The 24,646-nt window shown below is 40.4% G+C and overlaps 1 protein-coding gene and 1 long non-coding RNA gene across 2 annotated transcripts in view; one reads left to right on the top strand and one right to left on the bottom strand.

The window, feature by feature from the left end:
- Positions 1-2,392: 2,392 nt before the first annotated feature.
- Positions 2,393-4,183, top strand: LOC133541365 (gastrula zinc finger protein XlCGF7.1-like). The gene has a single exon (XM_061884757.1). The coding sequence runs from the start codon at positions 2,501-2,503 to the stop codon at positions 3,452-3,454; it is 954 nt and encodes a 317-aa protein (XP_061740741.1). The 5' UTR covers positions 2,393-2,500; the 3' UTR covers positions 3,455-4,183.
- Positions 4,184-7,602: 3,419 nt separating this feature from the next.
- The window catches only part of LOC133541357 (uncharacterized), a 68,617-nt gene continuing 51,573 nt past the window's right edge, over positions 7,603-24,646 (bottom strand). The window contains exon 4 of the long non-coding RNA XR_009803848.1: positions 7,603-7,843. This is a non-coding gene — a long non-coding RNA (uncharacterized LOC133541357). The remainder of the gene's footprint in view (positions 7,844-24,646) is intronic.

The following is a 24,646-nucleotide window of genomic DNA, read 5'->3' as shown; positions in this document are numbered from 1 at the left end:
AAAATGACTAATGATCTATTGCTAACGATAGATTCTGATGCGTCATCTATGTTGCTGCTCCTCGATCTTAGCGCTGCTTTCGATAGTCGATCACAATATTTTATTAGAGCGTATCAAAACACGAATTGGTATGTCAGACTTAGCCCTGTCTTGGTTTAACTCTTATCTTACTGACAGGGTGCAGTAAGTCTCCCATAACAATGTGACCTCGGACTACATTAAGGTAACGTGTGGAGTTCCCCAGGGTTCGGTCCTTGGCCCTGCACTCTTCAGCATCTACATGCTGCCGCTAGGTGACATCATACGCAAATACGGTGTTAGCTTTCACTGTTCTGCTGATGACACCCAACTCTACATGCCCCTAAAGCTGACCCACACGCCGGATTGTAGTCAGCTGGAGGCGTGTCTTAATGAAATTAAACAATGGATGTCCGCTAACTTTTTGCAACTCAACGCCAAAAAAACGGAAATGCTGATTATCGGTCCTGCTAGACACCGAACTCTATTTAATAATACAACTCTAACATTTGACAACCAAACAATTAAACAAGGCGACACGGTAAAGAATCTGGGTATTATCTTCCACCCAACTCTCTCCTTTGAGGCACACATTAAAAGCGTTACTAAAACGGCCTTCTTTCATCTCCGTAATATCGCTAAAATTCGCTCCATTCTGTCCACTAAAGACGCTGAGATCATTATCCATGCGTTTGTTACGTCTCGCCTCGACTACTGTAACGTATTATTTTCGGGTCTCCCCATGTCTAGCATTAAAAGATTACAGTTGGTACAAAATGCGGCTGCTAGACTTTTGACAAGAACAAGAAAGTTTGATCACATTACGCCTGTACTGGCTCACCTGCACTGGCTTCCTGTGCACTTAAGATGTGACTTTAAGGTTTTACTACTTACGTATAAAATACTACACGGTCTAGCTCCATCTTATCTTGCCGATTGTATTGTACCATATGTCCCGGCAAGAAATCTGCGTTCAAAGGACTCCGGCTTATTAGTGATTCCCAAAGCCCAAAAAAAGTCTGCGGGCTATAGAGCATTTTCCGTTCGGGCTCCAGTACTCTGGAATGCCCTCCCGGTAACAGTTCGCGATGCCACCTCAGTAGAAGCATTTAAGTCTCACCTTAAAACTCATTTGTATACTCTAGCCTTTAAATAGACTCCCTTTTTAGACCAGTTGATCTGCCGTTTCTTTTCTTTTTCTTCTATGTCCCACTCTCCCGTGTGGAGGGGGTCCGGTCCGATCCGGTGGCCATGTACTGCTCGCCTGTGTATCGGCTGGGGACATCTCTGCGCTGCTGGTCCGCCTCCGCTTGGGATGGTTTCCTGCTGGCTCCGCTGTGAACGGGACTCTCGCTGCTGTGTCTTGGATCCTCTTTGGACTGGACTCTCGTGACTGTGTTGTATCCATTGTGGATTGAACTTTCACAGTATCATGTTAGACCCGCTCGACATCCATTGCTTTCCTCCTCTCTAAGGTTCTCATAGTCATCATTGTCACCGACGTCCCACTGTGTCATTATTGTCACCGATGTCCCACTGGGTGTGAGTTTTCCTTGCCCTTATGTGGGCCTACCGAGGATGTCGTGGTGGTCTGTGCAGCCCTTTGAGACACTAGTGATTTAGGGCTATATAAGTAAACATTGATTGATTGATTGATTGACTTTGGGAAGGCCATTCTAAAACCTTAATTAAGCCATTCCTTCACCACTTTTGACTTTTGTTTGGGGTCATTGTCCTGTTGGAACACCCAACCGTGCCCAAGACCCAACCTCCGGGCTGATGATTTTAAGTTGTCCTGAAGAATTTGGAGGTAATCCTTCTTTTCATTGTCCAATTTAAAGCACTAGTTCCATTGGCAGCAAAACAGGCCCAGAGCATAATACTACCACCACCATGCTTGACGGTGGGAATGGTGTTCGCCTTTTCTCCTCCAAACTTATTGCAGGGTATTGTGACCAAAAAGCTCCATTTTAGTTTCATCTGACATGGATGAAGTTAAGACCTTCTAGAGGAAAGTTCTGTGAAATACCACAAAATAACTTGTAGTGTCTTGTTAATTTATAGCCAAAAATATTTTTATTTTATAGATATTCTCAAAGCAGAATAATGTCCTTAGGGGCCTCTGACACCCCATGGGGTAACCGTAAGGTCTGTGCCTCTTAAGACCTCACTGTTGCTGCTAATCGACCTGTTTCTTCTCCTTTCTATCAAATTTGAAAGCAAAAGTAAGTCCACAAATAACTGAATCGTAAAGCAGAATTGAAAATTAAATCTGAATTGGTAAAATCTTATCAATATGGCTCCTAACATGTGACTGAACAAAGATGGACTCCTCTCGACCATGTTTGTCTTCTTGTGTCCTGCAGACGTCTGTGAAGAACATCTTCTCTCTGAGCAACATAAGTGGAGCTTCAGGATAAACAAGGAGGAGCCACAGCCCTTCCACATTAAGGAGGAAGAAGAGGCGCCACATACATTGCAAATGCAAAGGAAAGAAAATAACCCACTGACCTCCCATTTTAAAGAGGAAGAGGAGGAACACAGCATCAGTCAAGAATGGTTGGAGAAGTTCCACGTGGTTGTGAAGAGTGAAGATGAGGTGAAAGGTGAAAGTGAGGAGAGGGGAGGGGGGGAGCCTCCAAGCAGCAGCTCAACACAACACATGACAACAGAAGCTGATGGAGACCACTGTGGAGGATCACAAGCAGACAAGCTCTTAGCTCCACTATCAGATAGTGAGGACACAACGTCACACTCTCCTGACACTGATGATGAAGACTCTAAAGATGATAAGACATGTCACACTGACAACACTCACTTCACATCTTCTCACTGTCACAAAACTTTTAAAGACTGTCGCAATATGAAAAGACACATAAGAATACACACTGGAGAAAAACCTTTTGCCTGCTCAGAATGTGGTACAAGTTTTGCAAGAAATCAAAGTTTAAAAGCACACATGAGAACACACACTGGGGAAAAACCATTTTTGTGCTCAATTTGTAGTAAAAGATTCACCCAGAAGGCACATTTGATAAACCACACAAAAATACACACTGGTGTAAAACCTTATTCATGCTCAGTATGTGGTAAAAAAATTACACAAAGTAATGATTTGAAAAGACACATGAGAATACACACTGAAGAAAAACCTTTTTCCTGCTCAGAATGTGGTAAAGGTTTTACACAAAGTAATGATTTGAAAAGACACATGAGAATACACACTGGAGAAAAACCGTTTTCCTGCTCAGAATGTGGTAAAGGTTTTACACAAAGTAATAATTTGAAAGAGCACATGAAAATACACACTAGAAAAAAAACGTTTTCTTGCGCAATCTGTTGCAAAGAATTTGCACTACCTATCTCTTTCAAAGTTCACATGAGAATGCACACTGTTCAATCTGTTGTGAAGGTTTTGGATTGGGTCTCTATTTAAATAAAACACGAGAAAACACAGATGAGAGAGTGTTGTGTTGCAGTGTTGAACTGTCAAAACTTGAATAAGGACTTTCTAAAATCAGCACATATAACATGTGTGACATCATTGTTGTGTGTGTAACACAATCGTGTTAATATTATCCTAACATTCATAGATTAGATAATTTAGATTAGTGTTTTTTTTACAGGTAAATACATGTGTTATTATGTAATTTTTGGTACTTTGATTTAAAAAGGAAGATAACTATTTGGCTGAAAAGGTGAAAGTAAAAAACACGTGTTCTTCTGGACCACTTTTGGAAAAAAAAATACTTTTTACATCATTTGTGTTTTATTCAAGATCATTTACTTTTAAAATGTGTGACTTTATGAATCATTTGTTGGGTCTCTGTAATCCATTCTGTTAATTGTCTTTATTACTCTCTTTTGTAATTTTTTTTTTGGATTGTTTTGTATGTATGTCCCCAGACTTTTATGCAATTAAACAATTTATGCTTCAATAAAAGTTGGGTCCAGTAAATGTAGTTATTATTTGTTGAGTATGTGTTTTGTTATTAAATATTGAATTTATATTTAGAGTCAGAGTCCTGAAAACATATGTACGGTCTGTCCTACTTTACGGCTGTGAATGCTGTACATTAAACAATCAACAATCTAGAAAATTAGAGGCAACTGAAATGTGGTTATTCAGAAAAATACTCTGCAACTCATAGACTGAAAAGAAAAGGAATGAAGAAGTATTGGCAAAGGATAAAATAAGAAGATCTCTAATTGCAACGATTCGAAATAGGCAGCCGAAATTCCTCAGTCATATCATTAAAAGACAGCTTAGATAAACTGGTGTTAGCAGGAAAACTAGTAGGAAAGCAAGCTCCAGGTCAACAACGAACAACATATGTCAGCAGCCTAAGAAATGTTATGGGAAATATCAATAATATGGAACTCATACATTGAGCGGACGACGGAGAAGACTGGAGAGCCCAGATTATCGATGCCTGCAAACAGGCCTGATACCCCATGATGATTTAATTTTGATATTTTCTTCTTTATATGTTTTACAAACACAGGATATGATGTTAATACCCAAAATGCCATGGACTGAATGGCAGGGGCGTCCTTCTCCCTGAGCCAAGCCATACCTGAGCGGGGTGAGATGTTCCAATCCTTTTTCCCTTGAGAAACGTGGGTGGGGATGATAGTCATCACAAAATTGTCGTGTCAAGCCGGGCGTGGTTACACAGACGGATGTTCATGGCAGCTTTGGGCACCGCAAAGATTGCTCCAAGTTGGTTTCACAGACACATGATATGATGTTATGGGGGAGGAAAGGTGGCATTGGGGTCATCAGGCGGGCTCACTCCTTCACCGGTGTTTCACTGACAAGGCCCACTGCACCTCCAGAGAGCTCAGTAGCAACTCCTAGCATCCAAAGTATGCTCCCCTCTCCCTTTCCCCCTTAAAATCTCATGGTCTTGGTCATTTTGGAGCCCAGCTGTTGTCTCTCCTTCTGATCCAGTGCCACTGGCTTGCTCGTTCCACAGCACTAGACAGCGCTCTGATGGCTTGACGTTGGGCCTGGCCCACATTCCAATGTTCTTAAAGGGACTGGTAGCAAGACCCTTCACCCTTGCTCCTGATGAGTCGTGGTTATTGCCTTGCATGGCAGCTCCCGCCATCAGTGTGTGAATGTGGAAATAGTGTCAAAGCCCTTTGAGTTACCTTGAAGGTAGAAAAGTGTTATCCAAGTATAACCCATTTCCCAATGTTCCTATAACCCCTTTGTTCAAATGTTTGTTCCACTTGGGGCGCTGGCATCTTGTCTGACTCGCACCATGCACAGCCTTCCTTGTCACATATTTTTCCTTTTCCCGCTATCCATCTAGTAATTCAAATTGATCAAGCAGCGCGATTGAAGATTATTTGTATTTACAAAAATCAAGGAACCAGGATACTCTGGAAACAAAATAAAAGGTAGTCTATATAAAAGGACATATATGTGCACATGTATGCACTGATTACAAATACAGAACTATAATGCCCACATTTAGACTTTCTCCATCAAACGCCATTTTGCTTTCCCCTCCTTCTTCTTCTTCTTTCTATTTCCAGCAGACTAGTAGAACATCTTAGGTTTACTGCTGCCCTCCACAGGTTCTTAATAGGATTTCCTCCTTCTGTCCTATGGCCCACACTATACTCTACAGCCCGTTTGGTGACAGTATGAACCTTTCAAGTCGTGGCTGCAAACTGCCAGTAAGAAGAAGAAGTAATAGAGCTGGTTGCTTGTTTCTCTCGCGAGATCTGACAACATTAATAGTTTAAATAGAACAATTGACAGGTTGACAACATCCAAACAAACCAAGTCATCTCCAAAACATCTCAACATTACACACATCCTCCAGGCTGAGTTAGTCTACATGATGAATTAAGTGGGAAACTACATGTAAATCATATGAGGAAAACATTTTAAAAATTGACCGCGATAATAAATAGAATAAAATATAAACCCACAAATATTAACTACATTTATTGTACACAACTTTAGTTGAAACATACATTGTTTATTACATAAAGTCTGGGGACATACATATAAAACAATCACACAACAATATTCATATTACACAAGAGAGTAATAAAGACAATTCATAGAATGGATTATAGAGACCCAACAAATGATTCATAAAGTCACACATTTTAAAATTGTATAAAAGACAACTGTTCAAATGATGTATAAAGTAAATAATAATATGCTTCCTGAAGTGGTCCAGAAGATGTTTCAGATGTGAACCAGTAAATATGAACTAAGAGGGATTTATGTGTACTCAAAAGCAAAGGTATGAACACATGTAAAACAAATATGTATAGGGTTAGGGTTAGGGTTAACCCTAACCCTAACCCTAACCCTATCATATAAAGGAGTTCATCTATGGAATCATCTACAATTAGAAAATAAAAAACATGTCACACTTCATTATTTCAAAAAATATAGATAGATAGATAGATAGATAGATAGATAGATAGATAGATAGATAGATAGATAGATAGATAGATAGATAGATAGATAGATAGATAGATAGATAGATAGATAGATAGATAGATAGATAGATAGATAGATAGATAGATAGTACTTTATTGATTCCTTAAGGAGAGTTCCTTCAGGAAAATTAAAACACTATTACGAATAATTATAAAAGTGAATTATGACTGTCTACACATCAGATGTTTATTTTATCTAACATTTTATGTACTGTTTATTCTCACCTTTTCAGTTAAATTGTTGTGTTCATTTTAAAGTACACAAATATGTATATTAACTCATGTACTTGACTGAAATAAAAGTACTAATCTGAAGTGTCTAATCTATAAATGTTAGAATCATATTAACAAGATTGTGTTACACACACAACAATGATGTCACACATGTTATATGTGCTGATGTTGTTAGAAAGTCAAAATGAAAGTCTGGACAGTTTATTTCAAATCCTGCAGTTTCATTTGCTGCTGCTGTTCTCACCAGCACACTTGTGTTTCTTACACTGGTACTTAGAAGACAATCTTTCACCACACACACTGCAACTCAACACTTTCTCTCCTGGGTGTCTTCTTATGTGTACTGTAAAAGATTGTCGGTGACAAAGCTTTTGTTGCAGCTCGAACAGGAGTATGGTTTTTCACCAGAGTGCGTTCTCATGTGTGATTTTAATTGCTATTTGTCTATATAACTTTTAGAACTTATTGAACAAATAAAAGGTTTTTCACCAGTGTGTTTTCTCATGTGTGCTTTTAAATTTTAATTTATTACAAAACTTTTATCACATTCTGAGCAGGTAAATGGTTTTTCTCCAGTGTGTAACCTCATGTGTGTTTTGAAATGGTCCCTTCGAGTAAAATCTTTACCGCAGATTGAAAATGAAAAAGGTTTTTCTCCGGTGTGTGTTTTAATGTGTGCTTTGAGATTGTGCTTATGAGTAAAATCTTTACCGCGGATTGAACATGAAAAAGGTTTTTCTCCAGTTTGTGTTCTCATGTGTAATTTTAAATTTTGGTTTATTACAAAACTTTTACCACATTTTGAGCAGGAAAAAGGTTTTTCTCCAGTGTGTGTTCTTATGTGTACTTTCAGAGAACTATGGTATTTAAAGGTTTTGTGACAGAGAGAAGATGTGAAGTGAGTGTTGTCAGTGTGACATGTCTTATCATCTTTAGAGTCTTCATCATCAGTGTCAGGAGAGTGTGACGTTGTGTCCTCACTATCTGATAGTGGAGCTAAGAGCTTGTCTGCTTGTGATCCTCCACAGTGGTCTCCATCAGCTTCTGTTGTCATGTGTTGTGTTGAGCTGCTGCTTGGAGGCTCCCCCCCTCCCCTCTCCTCACTTTCACCTTTCACCTCATCATCTTCACTCTTCACAGGGACACCAGTCACTGGCAGCTTGGTGACATCAACCTCCTCCAGTCCTTCTAGATGCTCTCCCTGCTGACTGATGCTGTGTTCCTCCTCTTCCTCTTTAATGTGAGGGGTCAGTGGGTCCTCCTCTTCCTCCTTAATGTGAAGGCTCAGTGAATCCACCGCTTCCTCTTTAAAATGGTGTGCCAGTGAAACAGGGCGTAGCTGCCGCTGATTGGACCGACACGCAAATACCACATTTTCAACACTCCCTGTTGTCGGTAAAAAACATAGCTATGGGCTGCACTTTGGACACGCCAGGAGTTAGCAGCTACACAACAGCTAAGCTAAAACAGCACTTTTAAGCATATCAAATAATTATAGTTGCTTAATACGTACACAGTAACAAACATGTCCGCATTAGCCAACATTCTGCGCCATGAGCTTGACTTCATGAATTATTGTGGCCACCAGGTGTTGAGAAAGATCAAATAAAACAATTGCAAAAGCATCCGTCATAAGATTAGTGTTTTTTTTTATATTTGTGTCAATATGAAGAAGCATCCTCAGCCTTCCCGGGAAGGTCTATTCAGGTGTACTGGAGAGGAGTTTATGCCGCATAGTCGAACCTCGGATTCAGGAGGAACAGTGCGGTTTTGGTCCTGGTCGTGGAACTGTGGACCAGGTCTATACTCTCGGCAGGGTTGTTGAGGGTGCATGGGAGTTTGCCCAACCAGTCTACATGTGTTTTGTGGACTTGGAGAAGGCATTCAACCGTGTCCCTCGGGAAGTCTTGTGGGGAGTGCTCAGAGAGTATGGGGTATCGGACTGTCTTATTATGACAGTCCGATCCCTGTACAATCAGTGTCAGAGCTTGGTCCGCATTGCTGGCAGTAAGTCGGACACTTTTCCAGTGAGGGTTGGACTCCGCCAAAGCGCCGATTCTGTTCTAAACTTTTATGGACAGAATTTGTAGGCGCAGTCAAGGCGTTGAGGGGATCCGGTTTGGTGGCTGCAGGATTAAGTCTCTTCATCTAGCCAGGATCTTTAACTCTAACTGGATCGGTTTGCAGCCGAGTGTGAAGCGACTGGGATGAGAATCAGCACCTCCAAGTCCGAGTCCAAGGTTCTCGTACAGAAAAGGGTGGGGTGCCATCGCCAGGTTGGGGAGGAGACCCTGCCCCGAGTGGAGGAGTTCAAGTACCTCAGAGTCTTGTTCACGAGTGAGGGAAGAGTGGATCGTGAGATTGACAGGCGGATCGGTGCGGCGTCTTCAGTAATGCGGACGCTGAATCGACCAATTGTGGTGAAGAAGGAGCTGAGCCGGAAGGCAAAGTTCTCAGTTTACCGGTCGATCTACGTTCCCATCCTCACCTATGGTCATGAGATTTGGGTCATGACCGAAAGGATAAGATCACGGGTACAAGTGGCCGAAGCGGTCTGTTTATTTCAATTGTTAGTTTTCCCTTATTACCCCTTGTGTTATTTATTTGACCCCATATTTGCTCCCACTACCGCACCTTAAACTGGAGTCTTTAATATTGTTATATGCAAATATAATGACAATTAAGTCTATTGTATTCTATTCTAAATGAGTTTCCTCCGTCGGGTGGCGGGTCTCTCCCTTAGAGATAGGGTGAGAAGCTCTGCCATCCGGGGGGAGCTCAAGGTAAAGCCGCTGCTCCTCCACATCGAGAAGAGCCAGATAAGGGGGTTCAGGCATCTGGTCAGGATGCCCCCCGAACGCCTCCCCAGGGAGGTGTTTAGGGCACGTCCAACCGGTAGGAGGCCACGGGGAAGACCCAGGACACGTTGGGAAGACTATGTCTCCCGGCTGGCCTGGAAACGCCTTGGGATCCCCCGGGAAGAGCTGGATGAAGCGAATGGGGAGAGGAAAGTCTGGGCTTCCCTGCTTAGGCTGCTGCCCCCGCGACCCGACCTCAGATAAGCAGAAGAAGATGGATAGAAGAATGGATGTGTAACACAACTTGATGTTCCTTGAAAACAGCGTCCAGTAGTTGATGTTGTCGCGCCTTCTCCTCTTTTGTTGGACAAAGTTCCTCCTTGTACTCTGCTGTAGTTTTTTTGTTTTTTTTCCAACATCACAAATATTTCTTCAACGGCAGCAGTTAGTTGCTGATTCAGCAACACTCACATCATTTGTAATGTAGACATGTTCACACAATAAAAACACTTTACACTTACATTGGATCTCTGCTTTGATGTGTCGATCACTTCCACCTCTCTTTGTTAGCAGCTAACAAGCTAAGCTAACCAGCAGGCTAGGCTAGCACGTCAAAGTGCACTCAGACTAATGTATCCGCATACAAACAATTAATAACGACGTTTACTGCGTTAAACGACACACATGTGCACATGTACGTTGTAATTAAGACCTAGAAACCATAATAACCAAAACAACGTAATCTCCGCCAGACGCCATCTTGTTTTGTGCTTCCTCCTGTGTGACGTCATCGAAGTGTTCTCAACCCCGGAACAAATGTTGGCCAAACACGTGTTTCATTGGGACAATAGCGAGTGGTGCACACTTCCTTCAAACACGTGTTTCACTGGGACAATAGTGAGTGGTGCACACTTCCTTCAAACACGTGTTTCACTGGGACAATAGTGAGTGGTGCACACTTCCTTCAAACACGTGTTTCAATGGGAAAATAGTGAGTGGTGCACACTTCCTTCAAACACGTGTTTCAATGGGACAATAGTGAGTGGTGCACACTTCCTTCAAACACGTGTTTCAATGGGACAATAGCGAGTGGTGCACACTTCCTTCAAACACGTGTTTCACTGGGACAATAGTGAGTGGTACACACTTCCTTCAAACACGTGTTTCACTGGGACAATAGTGAGTGGTGCACACTTCCTTCAAACACGTGTTTCACTGGGACAATAGCGAGTGGTGCACACTTCCTTCAAACACGTGTTTCAATGGGAAAATAGTGAGTGGTGCACACTTCCTTCAAACACGTGTTTCAATGGGAAAATAGTGAGTGGTGCACACTTCCTTCAAACACGTGTTTCACTGGGACAATAGTGAGTGGTGCACACTTCCTTCAAACACGTGTTTCACTGGGAAAATAGTGAGTGGTGCACACTTCCTTCAAACATGTGTTTCAATGGGAAAATAGTGAGTGGTGCACACTTCCTTCAAACACGTGTTTCACTGGGACAATAGTGAGTGGTGCACACTTCCTTCAAACACGTGTTTCACTGGGACAATAGTGAGTGGTGCACACTTCCTTCAAACATGTGTTTCAATGGGAAAATAGTGAGTGGTGCACACTTCCTTCAAACACGTGTTTCAATGGGACAATAGTGAGTGGTGCACACTTCCTTCAAACACGTGTTTCACTGGGACAATAGTGAGTGGTGCACACTTCCTTCAAACACGTGTTTCAATGGGAAAATAGTGAGTGGTGCACACTTCCTTCAAACACGTGTTTCAATGGGAAAATAGTGAGTGGTGCACACTTCCTTCAAACACGTGTTTCACTGGGACAATAGTGAGTGGTGCACACTTCCTTCAAACACGTGTTTCAATGGGAAAATAGTGAGTGGTGCACACTTCCTTCAAACACGTGTTTCAATGGGAAAATAGTGAGTGGTGCACACTTCCTTCAAACACGTGTTTCACTGGGACAATAGTGAGTGGTACACACTTCCTTCAAACACGTGTTTCACTGGGACAATAGTGAGTGGTGCACACTTCCTTCAAACACGTGTTTCAATGGGAAAATAGTGAGTGGTGCACACTTCCTTCAAACACGTGTTTCACTGGGACAATAGTGAGTGGTACACACTTCCTTCAAACACGTGTTTCACTGGGACAATAGTGAGTGGTGCACACTTCCTTCAAACACGTGTTTCACTGGGACAATAGTGAGTGGTACACACTTCCTTCAAACACGTGTTTCAATGGGAAAATAGTGAGTGGTACACACTTCCTTCAAACACGTGTTTCAATGGGAAAATAGTGAGTGGTGCACACTTCCTTCAAACACGTGTTTCAATGGGACAATAGTGAGTGGTGCACACTTCCTTCAAACACGTGTTTCAATGGGACAATAGTGAGTGGTACACACTTCCTTCAAACACGTGTTTCACTGGGACAATAGTGAGTGGTACACACTTCCTTCAAACACGTGTTTCACTGGGACAATAGTGAGTGGTACACACTTCCTTCAAACACGTGTTTCACTGGGACAATAGTGAGTGGTGCACACTTCCTTCAAACACGTGTTTCAATGGGACAATAGTGAGTGGTACACACTTCCTTCAAACACGTGTTTCACTGGGACAATAGTGAGTGGTACACACTTCCTTCAAACACGTGTTTCACTGGGACAATAGTGAGTGGTGCACACTTCCTTCAAACACGTGTTTCACTGGGACAATAGTGAGTGGTGCACACTTCCTTCAAACACGTGTTTCACTGGGACAATAGTGAGTGGTACACACTTCCTTCAAACACGTGTTTCACTGGGACAATAGTGAGTGGTGCACACTTCCTTCAAACACGTGTTTCACTGGGACAATAGTGAGTGGTGCACACTTCCTTCAAACACGTGTTTCACTGGGAAAATAGTGAGTGGTGCACACTTCCTTCAAACACGTGTTTCACTGGGACAATAGTGAGTGGTACACACTTCCTTCAAACACGTGTTAGCCCGCTAGCAGGCCTTTGTAGCAAATGCGAGCGTTTTTTTTTTGGAGGAGTGTATTTTATGTTCTCTATGAGAATTATATTGACTTATTTAATACTTTAACTGTTTTTTTTTTTGAGGAGTGTATTTTATATGTTCTCTATGAGGATTATATTGACTTATTTAATACTTTAACTGTTTCTGTTGTATATTACAGTCACACTTAACATCATTAAATATTTGTTACTAGAAAGAAACGGACGTCTCGTAATTTAAGTCTGGAATAAGTCACATGGTATAATAATAATAATAATACATTTTATTTGGTATAGCACTTTTCAGTGTACTCAAAGATGCTTTACAGGATGAAAAAAAAAAATATTGTTATTGTAATGACAGTGTAATATAATGTATTATTGCAGTGGTCTGCTTTATGTTGGTGTCAACTTTATTAGCAATAAATACAAATGATGTTTGCACGCACTTCTATTACCTTGATAACATCCATTCATCCATTGTTCTACCGCTTGTCCCTATTTGAGGTTGCGAGGGGGGGCGGGGGGTGTTGGAGCCTATCTCAGCTGCATTTGGTGGACATATCATGGAAATTAAATCAACTGGTGTTTGTTATTAAGAATACACTATTTGCACAATTGTAAGCGATTAATGCTTATTCAGTCGGACTAAAATATTTAATTAAATAAATGTTAAATATTAAAAAATAGCTTTAATATACTGCAGACAAAATGAATTTGCATCAATATTTTGTTTGTAGTCGAAACATGAGGTACCCAAATATTCTAAATATTTGTTTATATTTATACATTTATATATATATATATATATATATATATATATATATATATGTATATATATATATATATATATATATATATATATATATATATATATATATATATATACATATATATATATATATATATATATACCTATATATATGTATGTGTATATGTATATATTTATATATATATACTCACTGGCACTTGTTCAACGTGCTTCGCTGCACTTCTGTTTGTTTTCTGTTGGGTTAAAAATGTTGCTTTCGCAGAAGAAAGTTAAAGTAGCAATGATTGTCACACGCACACTAGGTGTGGTGAAATGTGTCCTCTGCATTTGACCCATCCCCTTGATCACCCACTGGGAGGTGAGGGGAGCAGTGGGCAGCAGTGGTGCCGCGCCCGGGAATCATTTATGGTGATTGAACCCCCAATCACAACCCTTGATGCTGAGTGCCAAGCAGGGAGGTAATGGAGAACAAGGAGAGGATATTGCGTGTAAAAGTAAAGCCAACCGACCACAGCTCTGTAGTCCTGGTCACCGTTGACGTGAGGTGGGACTATTTTGGAGGTGCACGTCAAGGTTGGCTGGTAGGTTGGTAGTGGGAGGAGCCAGTTGGCGTCACTTGATGCTGCAGCACAATGAAACTTTTATACGTGCAGACTGACTTCATGCAGTCATGACGGTATTAAAATCCCAGCAGGAGGTTTTCTATAAGTTGTTACTTTTTAATCAGTAATTAATGTAAATGCAGAAAACAGGATCAATAACACAATTCATAATAATCAATAACTGATGATTATTCCATGTGTAGAAGAACATCACCACAAAGTGGTGTCAGTCCACTTTGAAAATATTATATTTGATGGTCTAAAAAACATTTGACACATCTGAGCTGTGGACGTCCAACAGATGAACGCTCGTCAAGAAGAACGTCCCCTTCAGCAGGAGGAGGATCCACAGCCCCCCCACATGAAAGAGGAAGAGGAGGATCCACAGCCCCCCCACATGAAAGAGGAAGAGGAGGAAGTGTGGATGAGTCAGGAGGGAGAGTGTCCTGTAGGGCAGGAGGAGGCTGATGTCAGCAAGTTTCCACTGACTGTTGTCTCTGTGAAGACTGAAGAGCATGAAGACAAACCACCTGAGTCCTCACAGCTTCATCACAGTCCAAGTAAGCACAACATTTTATTCTCAGGGCATTCAATCCATCACAACTGGACTCTTCACTTTGTCTTACAAGACCTTTGTCCTCTCATCCAAGTAGGCTTCATCACTTCATGCTCATACACTTCAAGTCTTAAATATAATCACTGGAATTTAGAGGTGAACTGCACTTTTTGGGGAAATTTTTCTATAGTTCACAATCATTATGAAAGACATGACGATATATATATATATATATATATATATATGTATATATATATTTTTTTTTAATCACATTCTAACTCATAAATGTAAATAAAAGTCCACTTGCAATGGAGCCAATGAGAGGTCCTCTATAAGCATCCAAAAAGTGCCAACAATATTTGGTGGCTTTTTGTGTCTATTTATAGCTCGTGTGTCTATGTTGACATCACCGGCTGGTGAGCTCCTTCCTCGCCTCGGTGCTGGTGAAAGATTATTCCAGATCATGAATCGTGCTTCTCACCTGGATAGTAGAAGGATGAGAACACACTCTGACAAGTTTAGACTTAGACTTCCTTTTATTGTCATTCAAATTTGAACTTTACAGTACAGATAAGAACGGAATGTTGTTGCATTAGTTCATGGTAGTGCAGCACAAAAGGGCAATAAGGCGCAGATATAAAAAAATAGATGACTGTACATATAAACATATTGCACTGCACTTTGGTACCGTTTGACAGCTAATTTAGACCCGGAAATGGCGAAAGACACAAAAAACGCTTGGCTTCGCCCCCCTTTCCCCTGCGACGATTATGAATGATTCTTCATCTAAATGTGAATATAACACGATTCTGTTCGTCTGTGTCATGATGACAGCAGACCTTGTTCAGTAAGTGAGGTTTCATTATGTTTGTTGGCTCGCAGGAAGTCTGCAGTGTGTAATATTCAGTGATGTTGTTTTAAAAAAAAGCAAACGTTGTGATGCGTTTTTAAATTAATGCGCTTATGATTAAAACTACGTATTAATTGAGGTGTTTGGATGTGTTTTAAGTTCTTTTTAGGCGAAAAGTGCAACTCTAGTAGCCTCTATTCCAAACAGACTTATATTCGCATTTATTTACTAATTACTACTCCACTCATTCACAATCTTTGTTGTGGCTACTTGCAATTCTCCACCACACGTTTTCCTGTGTGCAGTAGTGTTTGCAACACTCGCTTTCATGTTGGAGATGGAACTACCGTATTTTCCGGACCATAGGGCGCACCGGATTATAAGGTGCACCGCCAATGAATGCTCTATTTTTAAAATATTTTTTCATATATAAGGCCTATAATAGGGCGCATTAAAGGATTTTTTTTCTAAATGTAAAACACTTCCTTGTGGTCTACATAACATGTGATGGTGGTTCTTTGGTCAAAATGTTGCATAAGTTAAAGTTAAAGTACCAATGATTGTCACACAAACACTCGGTGTGGTGAAATTTGACCCATCCCCTTGTTCACCCCCTGGGAGGTGAGGGGGGCTAGTCGCTTTCTGACAGTCACTTCAGGATGCCTCGTTGTGTGGGCGGTCTTTTTTACGTGGCTCACCTTCGACAGTCTCGTCTCTCCGTCATCTTTGTTGTAACCGTGTAGCATGCAAGGACGGTAGTGGAAGAAGTGTCAATGAGCAATGAGCAGTATCTCCTCATCCGTGGCTAAATAGTGCAATAACAACGCCGGGAATGTGTCTTGTCAAAAACCGTCTGACTGGAACTCTAATAATTAAAGTTCCTTGGGTGAATTACGCAAACTCACTATGCTGGTAGTTTTTAATACTTCAATAGGGAAATATAAGTTAGAACTTTACATTACTTTATATTACAAATGGCAACAGCAGAGGATGAATGTCCCATAACAAGAAGATGGAGAAAAAGAAGAAGCTTAGCTGGACTATGTCATCGGTACAGACTACAGTGGCGGATGTGTGAACATTTTCAGGATTTATGCAGATCCCAAATACACATCAGCAGGTACCAGAAAGTAAGAAAAGTTGGTTTTGCATAAGATTGTGAAACAAAACACCAGATAAAATGTCTGCTAATGGGTGCCATGTTGCGGTCCTCAAATACACACAACATAGTAATACTTGTATCTCTGACCCCGGTAGCCGTAATGGGCCAACAATCCATCAAGCGCTGCAGCTTCAAAGTCCTACTAAAACATTTTGACAGATTTTTGAGCGCCGTATGTAATGTTCTTTATTTTCAATGGAACATTCAACGTTTTGGTGTTGATTACTGGCGTCATATTGCAGTCTACATGTATCTCTTATGTGTGACTGCCATCTACTGGTCACACTAATCATTACACCATATACCAAATAAAATTGCTTCGAGGTCGGTAAGCACAACCAGCATTATTGCATGTATTAGACGCAGCGGGTTACAAGGCGCTTGTCGATCTTTTGAGAAAATTTAAGCAGTTTAATAAATTGCTATGTCCAAGTGTTTCCTTCTTGGTCTGTTGATTTTAAACTGGACTAAGAGGTCTCACTCTGTGCATCCCTCTCAGCTCTGAGCATGTTTATTCCACAGTAGACTTACATGAACAAAGTGGGCCTCTTGTCAGTCATTCACAATCTTTGTTTCAACTACTTGCAATTCTCCTCCACATGATTTCCTGTGTGCAGTAGTGTTGCGACACTCGCTTTCATGTTGGAGATGGAAATAGTCATTTTAATACAACGTTGTAGTACAGGCCCCCATATAGCTGCCCAGGATATGCCTGTTTTAGGAGTCTTTAATTTTGGACCTTTTAGAATCAGCATGTTTTCGTCCATTTGTGTCAAGGAGGTGAAATTAGGTCTGACAACCTTTTGACAAGTTGACTTCATGTCCATTAGGACTTTTCAAAGTGTAGAATACCATCCGCCTTAAACAGAATATTTTACTTTGAAAGTAAACGGGATCATTTATTTAGTTTTATGCATGACTTCCTGTCCCACACGAGCAGATTTTAGCTCAATTGAACCGCCTTGTTGTGTCGACCACTAAATATAGAAGCCAGGTGGTGGAAACTTACACATTGACTTGAAAACAAAAAACAGAACTAATCTGTCGCCGTGGCGCCGCCGTTCCACATCCAGTGGAAATCCCCGGTTACACTTACAAACGTTGTTTGGTGAGATCAATGACAAAACTTTACTTCGGGTTCAAGGCACAAAGCAAAAGGAAATACACTTTCAACCCACAGCACTTGCAGTTAGCAAACTCCACCACAATATTTTTATTAGCTTGTATGTAATAGCTTCCTGTTGCAGGCGAGCGATGATGATAATGGCGGTGGGCTCCATGACCAAGGGACGGGCCTCGGCCTGACGGCGGCACGTATCGACCGGCCACTCGTCTCATGAAACCTTTGTGGCAGAACTCCCAGCAGAGCACCTCATTGCTGGTGAGAGGAAGCCAATTTGATTGCAGCCCAGAAAATGTGGCCGCTTTCCTCATGATGCGTCCCCAAAATGCAAGTCCTTCCTTACTGGAATAGTTGTTTGAAGTTGGAGGCTAGAAAATGTCTAAAGTATTGCAACAGTCAGCCTTAATGCATTGTTGCAGCTCAATGATTGTTGTGCACATCATGCCGTGTGCGTTTGCGAGACGAGCACATGAAATGTCCGGCCATGCTTGGGGTGTGTGGAACTTTTCTTAGGCTTGTGTTTGTCTTCTTGTGTCCTGCAAACATTGGTGAAGGACATCTTCTCCCTGATCAGTAAAAGTGGGCTTTCAGGATAGAGTAGGAGAAGCCACAGCCCCCTAAATTATAGAGGGAGAGGAGTTAAAGCCAACCCCCAATTAAAGAGGAAAAGGAGGAGACACAGGCCTCATTTTTCAAAGGTGATGATGATAATCCACAGCCCCATTCACATTAAAGTATAGAAGGAGGAGCCACTGCAACCACATTTAAAAAAAAAAAAAAAGGAGGAAAAGGAGGATCCACAGCACCCCTCAAATTTAAGGAGATGAGTCACAAGCGTCACACACTGAAGAGGAGGAGGCACAGTCTTCACAGGACGACCCACAGACATGTCACACTGACAACACAGACTTGAAATGTCAAATCTTCTATTCATGGAGGTCATCTGAAAACACACACAAGAATACACACTGGAGAAAAACCACTGATGTGGTCAGTTTGTAAAATAAAAAAGGATTCTCTATGAAGAAACTTTTGATAACAGACAAAATAATGCAAACTAAAGAAAAACCATTAATGTGCTAAGTTTGTAATATAATAGGCTATGTGAAAATATTGATAACAAACAAAATAATACACACAGGAGAAAAAGTATTAATGTGCTAAGTTTGTAATAAAATATTCTCTGTTAAAAACTTGATGAACAAAATAATGCACACTGGAGAAAAAACATTAATGTGCTCGGCTTGTAATAACATAATGTCTGTGAAGAAACTTTTGATAACAGACAAAAGATTACAAACTAAAGAAAAAAATCATTAAAGTGCTCAGTTTGTAATAAAAGATGCTCTGTAAAAACGTGAAAACAAACAAAAGAAGGCACACTGGAGAAAAAAGATTAATGTGCTCAGTTTGTAATAAAATAATACTCTGTGAAGAAACTTTTGATAACAGACAAAATAATTCAGACCGAAGAAAAACTATGAATGTGGTCAGTTTGTATTTAAAGATGCTTTGCCAAAAATTCAATAAACAAAAGAATGCACACTGGAGAAAAAGCATTAATGTGCTCAGTTTGTAATAAAGGATTCCCTGTGAAAACAATTTTGGTAAGAGACGAAAAAAATTACATATTGTAAAAAAAACAGTAATCTGCTCAGTTGTTAATAAAATACTCTCTGTGATGAAGCTTTTGATAACAGACAAAACATTACACACTAGAGAAAAACCATAAATGTGCTCGGTTTGTAATAAAAAGATACTTTGTGAATAAGTTAACAACAACAAAATAATGCACACAGGAGAAAAAACATTAATGTGCTCAATTTGTAACAAAATATTGTCTGTGACGAAACTCTTGATAATAGACAAAATAATTCACACTGAAGAAAAAACATTATTGTGCTCAGTTTGCTCTGTGAAAAGCTCGATGAACAAAATAATGTACACTGGAGAAAAAACATCCATGTGCTCAGTTTGTAATAAAAGATTTTCTTTGAAAAACTTGATGAACAAAAGTATGCACACTGGAGAAAAAACATTCATGTGCTCAGTTTGTAAACAAAGATTCTACGCGAATAATCTATTGATAACAGATTAAAAAAATACACACAGAAGAAAAAACATTAATGTGCTCAGTTTGTAATCAAAGCTTGTCTGTAAAGAAAGTCTTGATAACAGAAACAATTTATGCACACTGAAGAAAAAACATTAATGTGCTCAGTTTGTTACAAAAGATGCTGTGTAAAAAAACTTGATAAACAAACAAATTCACACTGGAGAAAAATATTAATGTGCTCAGTTTGTAATAAAAGATGCTCTGTGAAAAACTTGGTAACAATCAAAATAATAAACACAGGAGAAAAAAAGCAATGTGCTCAGTTTGTAATACAAGATTTTGTGTGAAAAAACCTTTGATAACAAACAAAAGAATGCATACTGAAGACAAACTGTTTGGATTGTAAAAAAAAAAAAAGATGCTCTGTGAAAAAGTTGATAAACAAAAGAATGCACACTGAAGAAAAAAACATTCATGTACTCAGTTTGTAAAAAAAACAAGGTTTCTCTGTGAAGAAACTATTAATAACAGATAAAAAAGGGAGACACTGGAGACATCTTAAGGGAATCATAATTAAAGGGAGAGATGCGGATGACATTTTAGTCTTCCTCTGGCACCCAACATACTCTCGTCCTGAATTAATGCAACCATTTGCTTTTTTTTTTTTTTTTTATAATATTATGTTTTTTTTGTGGGGGTGGGGGGGGGGGGGGGGGCAGTGTTTGGGTCGTCATCTTTGGGAAATAAACAAACATATTTTTTTTTACCTTTAGGCAGGAAAATAGATGTATGATGTATGCAAACATGATGTCATGGATAACAATGTCTGATGCTGGATGTCAATAATAATAATAATAATAATGATTTTTAAGTAAAAAAAATGATGTGTATGAAATAGTAGTAGTTGTGTTGATAGAAGTAGTGGTGACTTCTCTCTCAGGTGGACTGTAGCCTCCACCTGAGAGAGAAATGAGAAAAAGATTGTGTGAATCCTGCCTTCCAGTCCCAGTGTGCTGACATGACACTAGTTTGCTTCTCTCTCATTATAAATGATAAATGATACATGGGTTGTATTTGTATAGCGCTTTTCTACCTTCAAGGTACTCAAAGCGCTTTGACACTACTTCCACATTTACCCATTCACACACTGATGGAGGGAGCTGCCATGCAAGGCGCTAACCAGCACCCATCAGGAGCAAGGGTGAAGTGTCTTGCTCAGGACACAACGGACGTGACGAGGTTGCTACTAGGTGGGATTTGAACCAGGGACCCTCGGGTTGCGCACGGCCACTCTCCCACTGCGCCACGCCGTCCAGCCTGTCAATCTTGGCTCAGCTCATTCCTCAAAGTCCATTTCTCACATCTGGTGACACCAGGCCGTTGTGTCCGTGTTCTCCGCTGTTTAGTGTTTTACTTCCTGTCCCGTGCTTTTATTTTAGCGGCTCTTCTGGTTTTGTTGGTGTTTTCCCTTGGCTGCTTCACTTCTGTCCCCCAGCATTTCCCCTCACCTTTTTTCTGCTTGCAATCAAGACTATTTAAATAATCCTCTTGCTACCTTCGTTGTTCACTTGGGACGATCGACTATACTTTTTGACAGCAAGCTCTGTTACGCACGTACTTTGTGGACGCCGTCTGCTCCACATTTAATGTGAGCCTTTCACTATGTTTCAGCAGTTTTATTTTCTTCATAGGTCCCTGTTGCTTTCGGTTTGTGTTCTTTTATCAATAAATATCCCTTTTTTTACTGCACGGTGCCACCTCGTTCGTCTACATCTTCAAAATCACTAAAGGATTTTAACTAGCATTCCCAGTTTCCAGGTTTTGGTGAACTCTTGTGAAATATCCACTGTCATGTTACTCTTTATCGTTAATCAATAATTAGTAAATTAAAAAAATATTTACTGGGTCCTGCTGCTAGTTCACTTTTTGTGCTGTCATTTTGCAACCTGTTAAGGAAAGTATTTGTTCTTGAAGGCCTACTGAAAGCCACTACTAGCCACCACACAGTCTGATAGTTTATATATCAATGATGAAATATTAACATTGCAACACATGACAATACACCCGCTTTAGTTTACTAAATTACAATTTTAAATTTCCCGCTAAGTGTTGTGTTGAAAACGTGGTGTAATGATGACGTGTACGCGTGACGTCACAGGCTGTTATGAATATGAGCGCTGCACACACACACAGCTAAAAGTTGTCTGCTTTAACCGCATAATTACACAGTATTTTGGACATCTGTGTTGCTGAATCTTTTGCAATTTGTTCAATTAATATTGGAGAAGTCAAAGTACAAAGATGGAGTTGGGAAGCTTTAGCTTTTAGCCACACAAACACACGGTGATTCCTTGTTTAAAATTCCCGGAGGTGAAACTTTACTATGGATCAGAGTGGTCAAGCGGACATGGATCCTAACCGAATGTCAGCCAGCAGGTTTCGGTGAGAAGATTGTGGTAAAAAGTCGCCACTTACCGGAGATCAGCTGAGCTTGTGCCGTCCATAAAGCTGCCGTCGACTTCCCTGAGACATGGTGTCAAGACACACACCTCCGACTATCAGGTAATATTAAACTCACTAAAACACTAGCAACACAATAGAAAGATAAGGGATCTCCCAGAATTATCCTAGTAAATGTGTCTAAAAGCATCTGCATCTGTCCCAATGTAAACACGTTTTTTTTAACTTGATTTATTTTTTTAAATTTTTTTCTAGTCCGTCGCTATCAATATCCTCAAACACAAATCTTTCATCCTTGCTCAAATTAATGGGGAAATTGTTGTTTTCTCAGTCCAAATAGCTCTTTTTGTTGGAGGCTCCCATTAAAAACAATGTGAATATGTGAGGAGTCATCAACATGTGACATCATCGTCTGCGACTTCCTGTACAGGCAGGACTTTTCTGTTAGCGACCAAAAATTGCAAACTTTATCATCGATGTTCTCTACTAACTCCTTTCAGCAAAAATATGGCAATATGGCAAAATGATGAAGTATGACACATAGAATGGACCTGCTATCCCCGTTTAAATAAGAACATCTCATTTCAGTAGGCCTTTAACTATATAAATAATCCTCCATATTGGCAGCCATAGTGATTCATTTATTCAGCAGAGCAATACAACTTGAATCCGACAAAAAAGTAAACACAAATGCTGTCTTCCTCGCTGATAAAACATGATAGCAACATGCATCTGCTAGCTCACCACCGCCCCCACTTCTCAGTGTGGCGAGTTGGAGTACTACAAGAGGAACTCTAATACAGTGATTAAATCTGTATTTGTAGTCTGATTATCAAGGAATAATAAAGTCACACTTATATTAGAACATTAATGCTAATGTTTAATCCAATAGAGGGCCGGTAACGTCTGATGAATATGATGATGAAGATGTGTATGTGCAAGTGAACAAATGGATCCACAAGGGACAACAACCCTTTCCACAGACTACACACACATCATGAACATCAATCTTAGAAGCATACAACAATGTCTTTTAAGAAGACTTCAGGATTAAAAGTGAAGATGTGAGGTGAAATGTTTTGCAGTAGTTAACATCCATGATGCAACAATGCTGCTCATCTACCAGAGTCCACATTTTGTTCAAGGGGAACATTATCACCAGACCTATGTAAGAGTCAATATATACCTTGATGTTGCAGAAAAAAGACCATATGTTTTTTTAACCGATTTCCGAACTCTAAATGGGTGAATTTGGCGATTTAAATGCCTTTCAATTGTTCGCTGTCGGAGCGATGACCTTTCACCCGTGACGTTACAACGGGAAGCAATCCGCCATTTTCTCCAACACATTACACACACAAGTCAAACCAGCTCTGTTATTTTCCGTTTTTTCGACTGTTTTCCGTACATTGGAGACATCATGCCTCGTCGGTGTGTTGTCCGAGGGTGTAACATCATCAGTTGACTTATGTGGCGTGTGCTAATCAGACTTATTTGGTCACGGCATGACTGCAAGCTAATCAATGCTAACATGCTATTTAGGCTAGCTGTATGTACATTTGTAGCTATATTTGCACCCAGCCTTTCCCTCCACCCACATTTAATGCCAAACAAACACATACCAATCGATGGATTCAAGTTGCACCAGTGGTCAAAAGATGCAAAAGTCCCTCGTTTGTTCGGCACACTTTACCGACGATAACAATGCTACGACAGATGGCACAGAGATGTGTGGATATCCTGCGACACTCAAAGCAGATGCATTTCCAACGATAAAGTCAAAGAAATCACAAAGGTGAGTTTTGTTGATGTTATTGACTTATGTGCTAATCAGACATATTTGGTCACGGCAAGACTGCAAGCTAATGAATGAATGATCTTTATTGTCATTGTGCATGTACAGGTCCAACGAAATTTAGGTTCCTTCCCTGAGGTGCTTTGCATTTAAAAAAAAGAAGAAACCACACAATATACACAATATACAATATGGCCTAAGACCACTCAAAGAGGCAATGTAAAAAAAAACAGAGATAATAAAAAGTATAAAGTGACTAGTGAAACTGACTAGAGGGGAGTCTTGCTGATTCCCAGTGTGCTGAGGCTGAGGGAGTCAGTATTTTCTACCTCCTCTGCTGTGCAGGCGTCTTATTGTGGAATAAATATTTAAATAAATATGGTAAATATTGTCCAGTTGGTGTTTAAACGCTTATTGCACAGTCCCGGATCGTGATTGACCGGTGGCTTCCTCATGTTGCACATGAGGGAGTTTTTATTTCTATTTTTTTATATTCTAGCTGCGTTTAGTGCAGTTATGGCCCGGGGGTAGAAACTGTTCTTGAGTCTATTTGTGCAGGTTGGCATGGTTCTGAAACGTCTGCCGGAAGGCAGCCGATCGAAGTGGCTGTTGCCGGGGTGGGATGGGTCCCTAAGTATGTTGGCTGCCTTCTTCAGGCAGCGGGAGTTGTACAGTTCTTCCAGGGAGGGGGAGGGGGAGGGGGCACCCGATGATTTTTTGGGCCGAGTTGACGA

This window comes from Nerophis ophidion, linkage group LG23, assembly GCF_033978795.1.
Source record: "Nerophis ophidion isolate RoL-2023_Sa linkage group LG23, RoL_Noph_v1.0, whole genome shotgun sequence".
Taxonomy (NCBI): domain Eukaryota; kingdom Metazoa; phylum Chordata; class Actinopteri; order Syngnathiformes; family Syngnathidae; genus Nerophis; species Nerophis ophidion.
This window is presented reverse-complemented; position numbering and strand designations above follow the sequence as displayed.